Source organism: Lotus japonicus, chromosome 1, assembly GCF_012489685.1.
Source record: "Lotus japonicus ecotype B-129 chromosome 1, LjGifu_v1.2".
Classification (NCBI taxonomy): Eukaryota; Viridiplantae; Streptophyta; class Magnoliopsida; order Fabales; family Fabaceae; genus Lotus; species Lotus japonicus.
In genome coordinates this window covers 127,072,189-127,087,031 of record NC_080041.1, presented here as the reverse complement: position 1 = coordinate 127,087,031, position 14,843 = coordinate 127,072,189, and the positions used below count along the sequence as shown (strand labels likewise).

At 35.4% G+C, this 14,843-nt stretch overlaps 2 protein-coding genes across 4 annotated transcripts; one reads left to right on the top strand and one right to left on the bottom strand.

Moving 5' to 3' along the window:
- Positions 1-61: 61 nt before the first annotated feature.
- LOC130730467 (uncharacterized) lies at positions 62-8,698 on the top strand. 3 transcript variants are annotated; one of them, XM_057582483.1, is made up of 18 exons: positions 62-1,113; positions 1,464-1,658; positions 2,289-2,372; positions 3,024-3,083; positions 3,396-3,440; positions 3,597-3,787; positions 3,872-4,378; positions 4,621-4,714; positions 4,817-4,996; positions 5,072-5,161; positions 5,374-5,436; positions 5,588-5,662; positions 5,753-5,803; positions 6,697-6,774; positions 7,241-7,369; positions 7,571-7,678; positions 7,782-7,847; positions 8,145-8,698. In XM_057582483.1, the coding sequence occupies exons 1-18, from the start codon at positions 736-738 to the stop codon at positions 8,217-8,219; spliced, it is 2,469 nt and encodes an 822-aa protein (XP_057438466.1). In that variant the 5' UTR covers positions 62-735; the 3' UTR covers positions 8,220-8,698. The 3 variants fall into 3 exon arrangements, 2 of the variants coding, with proteins under 2 accessions (XP_057438466.1, XP_057438464.1); XM_057582481.1 differs by having other exon boundaries at positions 63-1,113; positions 7,241-7,375; XR_009016356.1 differs by lacking the exon at positions 8,145-8,698 and having other exon boundaries at positions 7,241-7,359.
- A 1,211-nt stretch (positions 8,699-9,909) lies between these two features.
- On the bottom strand, positions 9,910-13,301 carry LOC130730476 (alcohol dehydrogenase class-3-like). The gene is made up of 9 exons (XM_057582492.1): positions 13,141-13,301; positions 12,908-13,044; positions 12,747-12,793; positions 11,933-12,258; positions 11,335-11,417; positions 11,171-11,246; positions 10,581-10,738; positions 10,323-10,484; positions 9,910-10,238 (listed from the first exon to the last, which is right to left on the bottom strand). The coding sequence occupies exons 1-9, from the start codon at positions 13,175-13,177 to the stop codon at positions 10,122-10,124; spliced, it is 1,143 nt and encodes a 380-aa protein (XP_057438475.1). The 5' UTR covers positions 13,178-13,301; the 3' UTR covers positions 9,910-10,121.
- Between the last annotated feature and the right edge of the window lie 1,542 nt (positions 13,302-14,843).

Genomic DNA, 14,843 nt, shown 5'->3' with positions numbered 1-14,843 from the left:
CGTGTCTCATTTTCCTTTGTTTTTATTCAAACTTTCATATTCACAGGTTCATTCCCCCTCTCACCTATGACAACCAAAATAACCATCTCCTTCTTCCCTCTTCCACCTCTATATTTAGCATCTCTCTCTCTACTCCCCCTCCTCTCGCTCTGTCCTGTCAAGAAGCCTTAGGAACCACCAAAAAAGAGGTACATTTTGTTCCTTCTGGTTTTCTTCCCATCATCACAACGCCTGCCATGTTGCATGCTTGTCAATTTCCCTGCATTTATTGACTCTTGTTTCCGTTACAAGTAACATACGTTGCTCATTGTTGGCGGTGTAAATTGTTTGATTCGCCTCTTTCATTCTTTGCACGGTTTTGCTGCCATTAATAGCAGAATTGGCAATTATTATTATTCTTCGTTTCAGAATTCAGAAACAGGTTGGTGCCCATTATTATTCTGGTGGAAAAGTTTGAATTTTTGAAAAGGAAAGAGGAAAAATATAACAGAATCTACCACCCCAGAAGAATCATAAGATTATCTCATCATTGAATTTTATCAAACGTTCATTGGGGTTCAGTTATGTGTGAGAAAGTTAGGACCTTTGGAATAATTGATAGGGTATCCTCATTTCAAATTATTATGTGGTAGAATTATAAAATTCAGTGGAATGGTATGTTATGGTGTTGTAATTTTGAGGCTGCCTTTGAATGTTGAAGTGAAACTTGGGAGCATGAGCTAGGTGTATATAAATATGGACACAAAAGAAGAGGCCGAACCTAATGAGGAGAGGCCCTCGTCGCCGATGTGGGTTCTGCATCAGTTATCTGAGGGAGCATTCAGAGTTGCTGGGGAAGCATGGCAGAATATGTACTCCAGTGGTGGCGGCGGCGGTGATGGTGTTGGGTCAAGCATGCCACAAATGGGGCCTGGTGCTCATAGACGCTGTCAAAGTGAACTTGTTACTAAAGGATTTCAACGTAGTAGTAGCTTTCAGAAGTTGAAGTGTCACGTGCAAAAGGCCTGGCGGTGGAGTGGCAGATCCCGCGATGAAAATTCCCTGCCAAATTTTAATCCTGAGGTCATGGCAAATCAGAAACGTCAGTGGTATCAGCTTCATCCCAAATCTATGGTATTCCATTTCTAGAATCCCTTCATGTGCAATATTTCTTAATTTGTAGTCAATCATGTCCACTAGCATAGTACTATGCATGTTTCACCGCAAAGAAGAAATCATTTTCCTTCCTCAAATAGTACTATGAGTGTTGATGATTTTGATTGCTCAAGTTGTTCTTAGACTCATATGGTTAACATTGCATGCTAGTATTTGAGTAACGTGTTAGAAGGTGCTTCTTGTGGATTTGGAATATTAAGGCATTATTGCACTAGCTATTAGGAGGTGATTAGTGTCCCTTAGATATGCTTGTCAGAAATGTAAACTTATCAGTCTGTTGAAGCAAGTCACTGTGAATATTACTGTAGGATTCTGTAAATTATAAGGAGCCAACCTCGCTGTTTGAACATTTTGTGATTGTGGGGCTGCATCCAGATGCTAATTTGGAAGTCGTGGAGGATGCATTTGCAAGAAGGAAGAAGTGGGAAAAGGAAAGATGTGAATTTCCAGATTTGAAAATGTTGCAGCAACAGAAGCCAGCAGAACCAACTTTGGAACCTCAGGTTTATTACATATCAGTCTTTTTCATACATATATCTGAGAGGGAAATTTTTTTTGTTAGAGAGAACAAGAAGAAAGTACAACTAGGGAAGATACGATATCCTCCAAAGCAGAGTAAATAGAAGGAAACAAAGAATAAGAAATATTAATTGGCATTATACATATCTGGTGTCTGGTTCTCTTAGGTATTTTTAATATTAACTCCACAAAATTTCTTAGCTTACAAACTGTAACTGTTAGAAGTATAATATAAAACCATTCGTGTGTCCTTTAGCCAACAAGTTAAGATTTTGGGATAGTTGGTTCATGACAGGGTATCATAGCCTCTATGACCAAGTGGTCTAGAGTTCGGTCCTTGTTGCCGCTCCCATATATTCCAATAAAGTTAAATTTCAGCACATGGTAGGTGAGTCTGTGCATTGTCGACGTTTCTAGCCCAAGTGTGTTCTTGTGTGAGGAGGCATGTTATAAGTATAATATAAAACCATTCGTGTGTCATTTACTAACAGCTTAAGCTTTTGGAATAATTGGTTCATGACAGTAACCTATTCTTCCCTATTTATGTTTACAATTTAGTCTATTGCTATGAACAATAGGTTCTTTGCAGATAATATCATTTTGTGAACCTGCAGATTTTGTTCAAATATCCACCTACAAAGAGGCTAACAGTGCGTATGAAGGATTTAGCCTCCTTTTGCTTTCCTGAAGGTGTTAAGGTCCGTTTGACACTCTATTTGTACTTAATCCGGTCTGTGAATTTCTTTTTTCTGTTAAATGCTACCTTATAATATGTCTGGTATAGTTTTCCATTGTTTGCATTTGGAGGTACTAAATCAGTCCTCTCCGCTTGCACTCTTGCCCCTTCTTTGATATGTAGTGTGAAATGTTTGATTTGTCCTGGGGTTGGATGATCTTTTTATCATCACAGTGCAGCATATGAATTATGAACAAAAAAACAGTAAGCTGAAAGATATTTTTCATTCATGGAACATATACAAAGTAATTGTGTTTCTATAGAATACATTCACAACAACCTATTAGGGAAAAGAGGAGATTATATATAGATTTAGATAAAAGGATTTCTGAATTTAAAATACAATTTGTTCTGATATTAACTATGTGATAAGTGGATGGCTCCCACAAACATTATCTATGTCACTCTGGATCAGGAATAGAAATAGGTGGAATCTAGAGAAATCTTCTGTTCCATACTGACTTGCATTCATAGGTTGTGGTTGGATTGGCTGATATTGTTGCCCTTAATTTGTTATTTGTTTTGCCATCTTTTATATTTGGTAGAATTAAGTTATGAAATCAAATGCTACTTTCCCCACCAACTGTTTCATTTGTTGAATGTTGGTTTACAGGCATGGTTGCTGGAGAGGACTCCATCTTTCAGTGAACTAAACGAACTTGTCTATGGACAGGTATGCCATATCAATCTCGGTTTATCTTTGAGAAAGCGGTTAATTTTCTCTTTAACTTCCTTGTTAAAGCAATTCATCATCTTTGATTTGTCAAATATACTGTTGGAGATGATAATGAGTTCATCCTACATAAGCGTAATTTATTATAGGCTTAAGTAACAAGGCATGCATACAAGATTTATGTTTCATGATATTTCATTTTTTTTGAAAAGTAGCATTGGTCAATGAAATTCTTGTTTTATAACCTTCCAACGAGTGCTCACCACCTTTGACACCAAAGATAACATTTTTTCTTTTGTTTATCCTCTATAGGAGCATTTAGGAAGAGACGATCTATCATTTGTCTTCACACTCAAGGTAATTTCTATATTGGCATCTTCTCAACTTTAGACTGTTAGCTTGATATGGTTAGCATGGAAAAACAGACACTTAAAAATAGTATCTGTAACATGTGCTTATGTTGGACACTTAATATCAGTGATTGCTAAAACACATTATGTGTACCTTGATCAGGCAGTAGACAATACAACACTTTATGGAGTTTGCTTACATGTTCCTGAAATAGTTCAGAGGCCCCCTGGTATCTTAGGCATATCATCTCCTCATTCTCTGGTTTCCAGCCGTTTTATGGTTTCTGCACCTCGATGTTACTGTCTTCTAACTAGAGTTCCCTTCTTCGAGTTACACTTTGAGATGTTAAATAGGTTAGCATTATTACTGGCTTATTGACATGTACTTAGTCACCTTTTTCCAGTCAATAGAATTCATTGTTTCTTACTTGGTTGCAGTCTTATTGCACAGGAGCGTTTGAATCGGATAACTGAGTTTATAAATGAGATTTCTCTCACTAGTTGCCTTCCACCATCACCCAAACTGGATGATCAAATGAGTTCAAATGCTAACTCCCCAGATAGGCAGTCATTTAGTGACTGGATGTCTTGTGCAATTCCTCTTGATGGTGCAGCAGTCATTACTGCCGCTGCTGCTGGGCTTCTATCTGATGATGAAATCACACAGTTATCACCCAAAATATGGGATTCTCACTGTCAATCTCCTGCAAGTGTGGCTGCCAGCGATGCTTCTGATTTCTATCAGTTTAGAGACACAGATAAGGATGGCAGAAATAATCTGCAGGATCATAGTAATGATGATTTTGAGGCGCCAGAAATTCAGGAGACTATGGAAAGAGTGCATGGAAATTGTGAAGGTGGCCCAGTTTCTCCCATTGTTGGAACACCTCAATCTTCTAGGAGTCGTGTCTTGGAGCGTCTTGCAAGTTCTGAGTCTCTTTTCAGGTGGTAGATTTCTAATTATGATATTATGTTTCAATTTTACTTTTGATATACTTGTATGACAACTTTTCTTTAATTTATTGTGCTGAGATATGCTTATGGCAATAGTTTGTCTCCTCGTTTGAACATCCTTTTTATGGTGCATAGATTTTTTAGATATAAATGGTTCATTTGTGTTTTTCTTCTTTGTTACATTTATCTTTTAGTTTCAATTCAATTTTAATATCAATTGTTTTTATTGGCAGTCCAGTTAGAAGCATGGTATCTGAAGATGAGGATGATCCTTTTTCAAACAACGAAAGAGATTACGGAGATGATTACTTAATGGAATGGGCTATGGTTAGTGTAAAAAGGTTGCCTGTTTGTTTTGCATTGGTTAATCTTAGGATGATGTTTGATTAGAATTTAACATCTTTTCTTTGTTGTGAATGGCACTGATAGGAGAATAAGAATGATTTGCTACAGATAGTGTGTCGATATCATGCTCAACCTATTCCACCTCGAGGGAGTGAGTTTGTTTTTCACCCTCTTGAACATCTACAAGCTATTCAGTATATACGACATTCTGTTGCTGCTCTTGGCTTTGAAGAAAATTGTTTTAATTGCTCTGAATCGGCTCAGGTAATTCTTAAGTGATTTTTAACGCTATATTTGTCCACAAACTTGTGCATTTTTTACAATTGTACTTGGTAAAAGGTCAATTCGAAGTTGGCAGCTGCTGAGGAAACCCTTGCATTATCAGTATGGACGACCGCAACTACGTGTCGAGTTCTGTCCCTTGATAGTGTAAGCACATATCCATTTGAAGTTCAACAATGTTAATGTTTGTAGATACTGTTCTTAGACATCATTTCCGGGCTGCAGAAATCTTCTAAATATTTTTCTCATTAATTTCTATTTTTACTGTTTTATTTATTTTGAGATTGATTTTTCTCTTCTCTCGTGCTTGATTTTCATGTTGTTTTGCTGTTAATTTATTCTAGTTCTTGTACTGGCAGGTGCTGGCATTAGTTACAGGAGTTTTGTTGGAGAAACAGGTGGTAATAGTGTGCCCAAATCTGGTAAGTCTTTGAGACAATCAAACTACTTGATTGTCATTGATTTGCATTACAATGTTTTATGTTAAATACATAGTTGTTGATGTTGTAATTTGGATTACTAGAGTGGTATCATAACCTGCCTTTCATTCTGGAATTTTTTTACACAATGCAGGGTGTTCTGTCTGCCACAGTGCTTTCTCTTGTTCCCATGATTCGTCCATTTCAATGGCAGAGTTTACTGCTCCCGGTGAGTCAGTGGATCCAACAACACCTAGTTTCATTTTTTTCTTGTGGCATTGTCATCTAAGTCTAACGATAAGTAAGCCTTGCTTTTCAGGTTTTACCTGGGAAAATGATTGATTTTCTTGATGCCCCAGTTCCATATATTGTGAGTTTCCTTTTGACGCTTTACAAAAGATGTCATATTTGTTTTGTGGACTACTACTTTAGTTTAGTGTTTATCATTGCTTTTTGATTTATTTGTTTCGCCGAATATTATTCATACTAGATTCATTCATAACATTCTCCTTTGCTAGGGGGAATAATTGACTTTCTAGGTTTTTGTTTTGAGCTATTTGTTTCATATGATTTGGACTGGTTTATTCTCAAAATTGATGCTTTTCATCATAGACATCCGGTTGCACTTTTGTATAGAGGTTAAAACTAGGTACTTTCAATTTCAGTGATCCCAAGTTTTTATTTTATTCAGGAATCTTTGACACTCCTTGTTGTAGGATTAAATTCAAGTAGGGCCATTAAATTATATGGTTTTCACTCCCTATTCTTACATGTGTTTTGGAAAGAATGTGTTGCTAGCTTCTCTCTTGTATGTTGTTTTAAAGATGCGTGTCTTTCAGTTTCAATTTGAACTGATAATACTTATGCACACATTGAGGATTAGTAATTTATTATTACTATGCAACTTTGATTTCAATATGCGAGAATGATACCCTGCTCTACTATGTTGTGTTTATAATGCTTATGTCTTGTCTTCCTCCAGATCTTTTCTGAAATTTGAAGGGAAAAAAATGAGACAAAAATCGGAGTGGAGAGAGAGAGAGAGAGCGAGAGAGAGAGAGAGAGAGAGAGAGAGAGAGAGAGAAGGAAAACGGTCATGTTAGTAAACTGTTCATGCATGGATTACAACTTTGAGCTGCAATATTTTACCATCTTGGTTCTATGTTTGGTGGACATTTATTTATTTATTTTGCTGACAACACATGTTTTTAGAAATTTTAATAATGGTCTCATTGTTTATCCAATTTCCTAATATTCTTGCAGGTTGGCATACAGCATTTACCAGATGATTGGAATATGAAGACTTCCAATCTTGTTCATGTTAATGTACAGAAGAATCAGGTTTGTAATGACTTTTTAAATATAACATCAATATGGTATTCTGATGGGTACTCACGGCTAATAGCTTAGTTAACAAGTGTTAGGGGTTTGTTAGTGAGTTAAAGGGTTACTTAGAAGTTTAATAAAGCTTGTTGCCTATAAGTAAGAGGGAGTTAGTGAGGGATGGTTATCTGTGTTTTCTGCCTAATAATACATCCATATTTTATGGGTTCTATCATATTCCATGAGATTTGTGGGGAGTCTATTGGAATTTGGAAGCTTGGTACACTTTAGTTATTTTGAAATATCTTAAGCTCTCTATGTTCCAAAATTTGGGCTTGAATATACACACACACACATATATATAGACTGCATATTTGAACAAGCAAATTCTTGAACAAGCTTATTAACAAGGGGACAACATAATGTTGAACTTTTCTTTCATATTTCTGTTCCATTTCATGCTTTTGTTTTTCTCTTTATGTAGGTTAAAATGTGTCATTTGCCAAGACTTCCACAGTATAAAGAGCTTGTCTCTCAATTAGGACCAATTCATGCCAAACTTTCAAGGGAAAGTTCAATTGCTCAAAAGCATCCAATACATAGGTGCAACGAAGTACAGGTTTTTTAATTCCCATACTTAAATGCTTCTCTCTCTCTCTCTCTCTCCCTCCCTCTCTCAATTTTGGGAAAAAATTATTATTTAATCTATGGATAATTCATGCATCACAAACCAGCACAGTTTTTCTGCTTCTAGCCTCTGATGCATCTTTTACCAGTGGCACTTGCTAAGTTGTACTTGACTACTTGTTTGCAGGCTGAAGCTGCAACTCAGTTTCTGAATATCATGTGGCATTATCTGGAGTCACTTTGTTCTGAACTGAAATTTCATACAATAACTAGTGTACAATCAAACAATGACAGGGTAACATAACTAAATCATTGCTTATTCTTTGTAATCCTGAAAATTCTCAAATAAATAAGTAGTTTGTCCACCTTTTTCTAACTCACCCAGGACTATTTTTCAGGTTTCTTTACTTCTTAAAGATAGCTTCATCGATTCCTTTCCTATTAGGGACCAACCATTCATTAAGGTAACATCATTTTCTTCTTTTAAAGAAAAATCATAGAAAATTTTCATTTTACATGATCTTTGAAATGATTGTTACAAATACTTGCACATGTTGCCATCTTTTAAAAATAAAATCTGACTGGTGTATATTTAACATTTCAATTAAGGGTGAAGAAAAAAAAGCATTTTCAAATAAAAAACCTTTAATTTTTGTTTTCATTTTTATGCTGAAGCAACATAGTTCCTAGTGAGACCGAGAAGCTTTTTAATGGCTTCTTTTGAAAGCTATTGATTATGATTTGAGTCATTGGTTTTGCAGCTATTTGTAGATACACAACTCTTCACTGTTTTATCAGACACTCGTCTATCAAGCTTTGAGAGTGGCGAGTCATAGTTCGTTGTCGCCTTATTTTAGGACCAAAGGGTGTTCTGTAAGACATGACTGTTGAGACTGAGGAAGATATAGTGCATGATGTCATTGGTGTGAACCCTTTCAGTACAGATGAAATTTTGCGAATCCGAGAATCCAATGTTTGGAATGACAAATGAAGAGTTGTTATGTGGATCAAAAAATTGTACATGTTGATAGTAATTGATTGCAAATGTTGATATACTAATAGTGTGCTTGGTTCTGTTGTGGAAATCCCCATAAGCAATTCTCGGATGAAGTTACAGTGCTTTGGATTGTGCGTCACTACCAATTCAAACACACTACTAACACTGCTGCTAACCCAAAGGAAAGAATTATTGTCCCTATTTTTTTTATTGAGGGCTATGTTCTTGGGTTTAGATGCTCATGTTTTGTAATTGACTGATTGTGAGTACTGACTAATTTCCCTCCCTCTATAGTTTAATATCATTCAGTTCTTTGTTCCCTTTGTTTTTACTATGACATTGCTGCCTATATGGTCTTTTAATTTTACTTTTATTTAAATAAGTTTTTATAGTGAGATTTGTTTTAGTCCTTACGAGCTAATTTTTATGGTTATATCTAAGTGGTTGAAATAAAAGTGAAACAATTCTAGGTGAAGTGTGATGTGTTGAATGGTCAGTATTGTTATTTTCAAATGTATTTTGCGTATCAGTATCTTAAAAAGTAAAAACACTAATGAAATATAAGCAAAATTATTACAAATTTTACAACACAGCTCCTTCCTGCACTGCACCGTCAACCACGTTTTATTTTTTGTTGTTTTCTGCTTGTTGCGTTTACTATGGATTTGTGAGCAAACATGTGATATATGTAGTGCTAATATTGAAATATCGTAGTATTGCTTCTATGAGTTTTCCCATTTATCTAAGTGATGTTTGACTGTCTATGTAACTTTACAAATGACGATTGAAAAAAAAAAAAACCATCAAAATAACCACTACTTTTTTGTCAGTGGTAATTAGATGAAAGCCACTAGGGCGGCCAAATCCGTAATGTCATAAGGCTAAGGATAAAACAATACAAACCATAACATACAACTAAGAGGCTAAAAGGAAGAGGGGTTGAAAGAAGAGGAGATAAAAGAAGAAAAAAATAAAAGGTATTAGTAAAATAAGAACCGTGGAAGAATCAAGGTGATGATGGTAGAGAGGAGGGTGGTAGGTGGTGGTCAATTAAAGAAAAAGAAGAACATAGGAGGTAGAATATGAGGTTTGATAGTAAGTTAGCTCACGTAGGGCTGCTCAAATATAAGTTTGGAATAATCAACATGGACCAGGTAACATTGAGTTGACGTAAGTACCAGTTCATTTGTAAAATAAATCCATATTCCATACCTAAACCGATAACTAAATTTAGGTACCAAACGAAATTTTTTAAAAATAACATTCAACTGAGAAAAGTGTCAATTTTGACAATGACAGAACGAAATTTCAATTGACAACTGTTGTGAAAATAGTTTGAATCAAGTCTGCGGTTTTGAAAAAATATTACTTCATATAAATCTCTGAAAACAAAATAAAACTGAATAATTAATGTTTATAATTAAGTTTCAAAAAAAAATTTGTTTATAATTAGATAAAGAATAAAATTTAAAAAATAAAACGTTTGCTATCATCCAATAATATCAGTCATAACTTTCAAAAAAAAAATATCAGTCATAACTCGCTTATGTATCCATTGCAAAGGCCTCTAGATCAAAAGTTTGCACAAAGATTTGGAAGAAACCACATCCATAATATAAACCATATGATCTTACATATTATAGCCACTGAAGATTTATTTAACTGCAACCACCCCAAAATGGAAAAGCAACCCAACACACACATTCCATCTGAAACTTGCAAGGTTGTGGACTATATCACCTTATCCATGCATTGCAAGCACAACTCGGAGACATTTCCCTTCATGCATAAGATCAAAAGCCTGGTTGATCTCCTCAAGAGTCATATTATGTGTTATGTACTCATCAACCTTGATTTCCTGCAAAAAATGTACTCTCAAAGTCATAACTATGCATCATAAGTTAATGCTATAGATGATAGAACACTAATGAAAAATCTTTACCTTCTTCAAGTACTTTTCAACAAGCCAAGGCACTTGTGACCTGCTCTTGAAGGCACCAAATGCGGTTCCTTTCCAGACACGCCCAGTTACCAACTGGAAAGGGCGAGTTGATATTTCCTGCCCTGATGCTGCAACGCCCACAACAACTGATGTCCCCCAGCCCTGGAAATTTCCAACACCACAATGTGATATTTGAAAAAATGATCCAATAAAGTTATCCAAAAAAAAAAGATCCAATAAGAAAGCACAAGTATTTACCTTGTGGGTACATTCCAAGGCAGATCTCATCACGGAGACATTCCCAATGCACTCAAAGCTATAATCAACCCCACCATCGGTGAGATCAGCTATGACCTGCTGAATCGGTTTCTCGTGATCTTTTGGGTTAACAAACTCTGTGACTCCAAAGTCCTTTGCTGCAATGTAAAATAGCAAAAGAAGGAAAGTAAATAAATAAGAAAAAAAGGTGACTGCTGTCATGAAAATTCTCACAGGAAGAAAGGTGTATTGAAGGCTATATACTCTATAGCAGTGTCATTTATGACAAAAGAAAAACAATAAAGGAATGAATCAATAATATCACAAGAACATAAATGTTAAGATCGTATTATAATCATGTCAGAAAAATTCTTTAAAAATGCCATCATCATCTTTCTTTATCAGATGTCTATGTTCAAAAAATTATCATCTGATTGTCAGAACTCAGACACAATGTGATAGCTAATAGCCCAATACATGGAAAAGCTTTAGTTAAAAACATAACTGAGAAATGAAAACTAAGGCAGCAAATCATTGTACAACATTAAACATATAATCTACAGTTTAGGTCAACCAAGCCCACAATGTACCTATTTGAAACTTATTACTGTCAATATCTACACCAATAACCCGGGATGCTCCAGCAGTTTTTGCACCCTCTGCAACCTGTTCAGATATAAATTATGAATCACAATAGCAGCTCAAAACTAGGCAAAATCATAAACATCTACTGTTATGACTTCAGAAAACTTACAGCAAGGCCAACAGTTCCTAGGCCAAAAATTGCAACAGTTGACCCTGGTTCCACTTTTGCAGTGTTCCAGACAGCACCGAGGCCTACAAAATAAAACAGAATAAGATACAAGACCACATATTAAGAAATAGGTTTCATAAAGCAACCAAGAAAACTGTTTCTTTCGGTCCACTAAATCCTCCCCCAGCCTTTTCATTCAACAATACAAAGCGTACAGCCAACGTCCACATTTTAATAAGAAAGAAACATGAAGAAGAAAAAGAGCTGTGAATTGACATGCTAATGATGTATATTAACCGATAAACTATCAAATTAAAAATGCAGGATCACCGTTAAATAACTTGAACAAAATTTGCAACTCTGATCAGAAACACAGAGTTCAGTTCATATATGTATATGCAAAGAGGCAACAATCTACATCTCTAAGTGCAAATGTAATCATTGTCCAAAAACATTTCATGAATTCATTAATAGTCTTTGAACAGAGGACAAACTATGCACATTAAGGATAAGCTATACCACATATATAACTTGCAAAACCTCTACAGTTCTTAACATATCACCCAAAAAAAAAGATAAACACTTGCTTAATGCTTACCAGTTGGAACCCCACATCCGAGAAGACAAACCTTCTCCAGAGGAGCCTTAGGATCAATCTTAGCCACGCTAACATCATGAACAACAGTGTACTGACTAAACGTGGAAGTTCCCATGAAATGGTAGATGGGCTTCCCATTAATAGAGAACCGGCTCTTACGATCCTCAAGCATGACCCCAACTCCAGTGGCAGAGCGAACCTTGCCACACAGGTTAGTCTTCCCAGACTTGCAAAACTTGCATTCCCTACACTCAGCCTGGTAACAGGGAATCACATGATCCCCTGGCTGAACCTCAGTAACACCTTCTCCAACACTTTCCACAACCCTGCACCAAACAAATACCCACAAAAAAATACATTATCCTATTGTCATGAACTAATTATCCAAACAACTTAAATACAAAAAAAAAACATTATCCTATTGTCATGAACTAATGATCCCAAAAACTCAAGTTGTTCGGTAAATGACACATCACAAATGAATGATTCTATATTATATTTCTAACACTCTCTCTCACGCAAGAGCTCACTTAAGCATGAACAGTGCACAAACCCACCTACTATGTGCCTAAAATCAACTTTCTATAGAATAATGGGAGTAACAAGGATCAAAATCTAGATCGCTTGGTCATAGAAGCTCTGATATCATATCATTGACCAATTATCCCAACAACTTAAGCCATTCGGTAAAGGACACAATGACACATGAATGATTTTATACTACATTTCTAATACATATCAACACCAATGTATATATGCCACCATATTTTTACAAAAATGAATTTGTTATTGATTGATTGTTATATATACATACCCTGCAGCTTCATGGCCAAGGATACAAGGGAAGAGACCTTCTGGATCCTGCAAAGCAAATCAACAGAACTTTAACAAAAAATTGATCTTTTTTTTGTTTTTGTTTGGGAAAAGGGTAAAAAAGTGGGAAATGGAAGAGAAAGGGAAAAGGGTAGGGTAGACCTTGCCACTCCAGGTGTAAGCATCGGTGTGACAGAGAGCGGTGTAGAGGATTTTGACTCGAACCTCACCGGCCTGCGGCGGAGCCACCTGAACGTCTTCAATGGTCAAAGGCTTGTTGGGTTCCCAGGCCACCGCAGCTTCATCAGAGAAAACGGTTAGGGTTAGTTAATCAATCAGATACAGTAACGGAAAATGGAGAAGAAGAAGAAGAAGAAGAAGAAGAGAGTGGTCACCTTTGCAGGTAATGACTTGGCCTTGAGTTGTTGCCATTGGAGGAGATGAGATGAGACTGAGAGAGACCACAGAACAAAGCAAGAAACAAGAGTGAGAGTGAGACACCACAACACAACACAACAGAGTAATATATACAGATGATTTTCTATTGAAAATGATAGAAATGGAAAATATTCATGGCACAAGAAAATCATAAAATGTTTTAGTTGGTTACCATATAAAAATAGAACCAAAATTTTGAAATATAATATTTATATATAAGTGTCAGCTTTTCAATAGATAAATAATAACTAAATACATCTAGAAATTATATTGGACTTGTCAAATGAATTTGCAAGTTTTGATTTATTTGTTTGAATCAATCAATTTTCCAAGCTTAAAATTTGACTTGTTGAAAAATATGAAACTTGAGCTTGACTAGATTATTTTTACTTGATTAATTATTAGAAATGTGTAATTTAATTTGTTAATAGCTGATTGTGTTATTTGAATGATTGAGTTTTTAACTTTTTAAATGTATGTGTGCAACAAGGTATTACTTTATGTTAAACAAAAAAACAGGGCATTTGTGTAGTTGAATTCAAAATGAACCTAATATCAAGAAAGGCAACCATGACAAAAATAAGAGCTTGTTTAGTTGACTATTTCACATTGTGGGGGGATTTATGTTTTTGGTAAAAGTTAACATTTTAAAATTCTTGAAATAAGGATATGGATTATGTGCTTCTTGGTAAATTTATTTGTAAAAATAAGTATACTTTAGATTGAGCTTTCTCTTCCTCTGTGAAGTGGTAAGGAACCATTTTAGTGTCTTCATTTATGCTCTCACAAAGAAGCTATAGGTTCTTGTTCAGCTTTTCATGTAAAATTTTGGGAAATTTTGTTGGGGTTAAGATTGCTATATCAAAGAGTTCTAAAAGGCTATTATTGAGTCATACTCTTTTTGCAGCGTTAGTCTTTTGAGATATAAATGTGTAAATACTCATCATTGCGTGCAGTTAGTGAGTCAAATTTGTCTAGTTTCTCTCACACTATTTAGGGTCACATATTCAGAGAAGCAAATTCAGTTATTTGCTAAGCATATGTCTTAGATTTGTTAGTGCCTCTTATTGCTTTTGAGGCGCTTCTTAGTTTTTGTTCAATTCAATTCTTGTTAGATAGTGCATTGACCATTTATCGTAGAGGCTTGTAGTTTGTTTCTTTTATGTTCCTTCAAGCGTTTTTAGCCCTGTTAAGTCTTAATTCATCGGGAATAAATCTATGAAAAACTTATAAAATTACTTTTATATATAATTAAAGCATTTTACATTATGCAATAAGTGTCGGTTGTGGTGGTTAAAATAGTTATTTGAACCCTAAAGATCGAAAATTCGATTTTCAAGAGAGCACTATGAAGGCCAAAACTGAACTATAACAACTTTAGGGAGATATATACACTGCCATATCCTGAAACAATAATATCCTACACCTCGCAATAGGTACTTCTAAAGGTAAGTAACTCAGATAAACCAGCTAAGCTATTTGCCACCATATTGGACTCCCTAAGAGTATGAAGACAGAGAGCACTCCGGTCTCTCTGAATCAAAGATCTAATAACAAAGACAGTTCACACATATGGATGACTCCATGTAGCATCTCTACAAACACTTGCCAAAAGCCTACTAAATGGTGCTCTCCTACTTTTTATTTTTTGGTCAAAGGT

Excerpts from the sequence above, each read along its gene's own strand:
- LOC130730476 (XM_057582492.1), bottom strand. The coding sequence starts at position 13,177 with ATGGCAACAACTCAAGGCCAAGTCATTACCTGCAAAG. Across the intron at positions 12,794-12,907 it reads CTTACACCTGGAGTGGCAAG|GATCCAGAAGGTCTCTTCCC; the intron begins GTCTACCCTACC and ends TTTGCTTTGCAG. Across the intron at positions 10,239-10,322 it reads TTGAAAAGTACTTGAAGAAG|GAAATCAAGGTTGATGAGTA; the intron begins GTAAAGATTTTT and ends CATTTTTTGCAG.
- LOC130730467 (XM_057582481.1), top strand. The coding sequence starts at position 736 with ATGGACACAAAAGAAGAGGCCGAACCTAATGAGGAGAGGCCCTCGTCG. Across the intron at positions 2,373-3,023 it reads GCTTTCCTGAAGGTGTTAAG|GCATGGTTGCTGGAGAGGAC; the intron begins GTCCGTTTGACA and ends GTTGGTTTACAG. Across the intron at positions 5,437-5,587 it reads TAATAGTGTGCCCAAATCTG|GGTGTTCTGTCTGCCACAGT; the intron begins GTAAGTCTTTGA and ends TACACAATGCAG.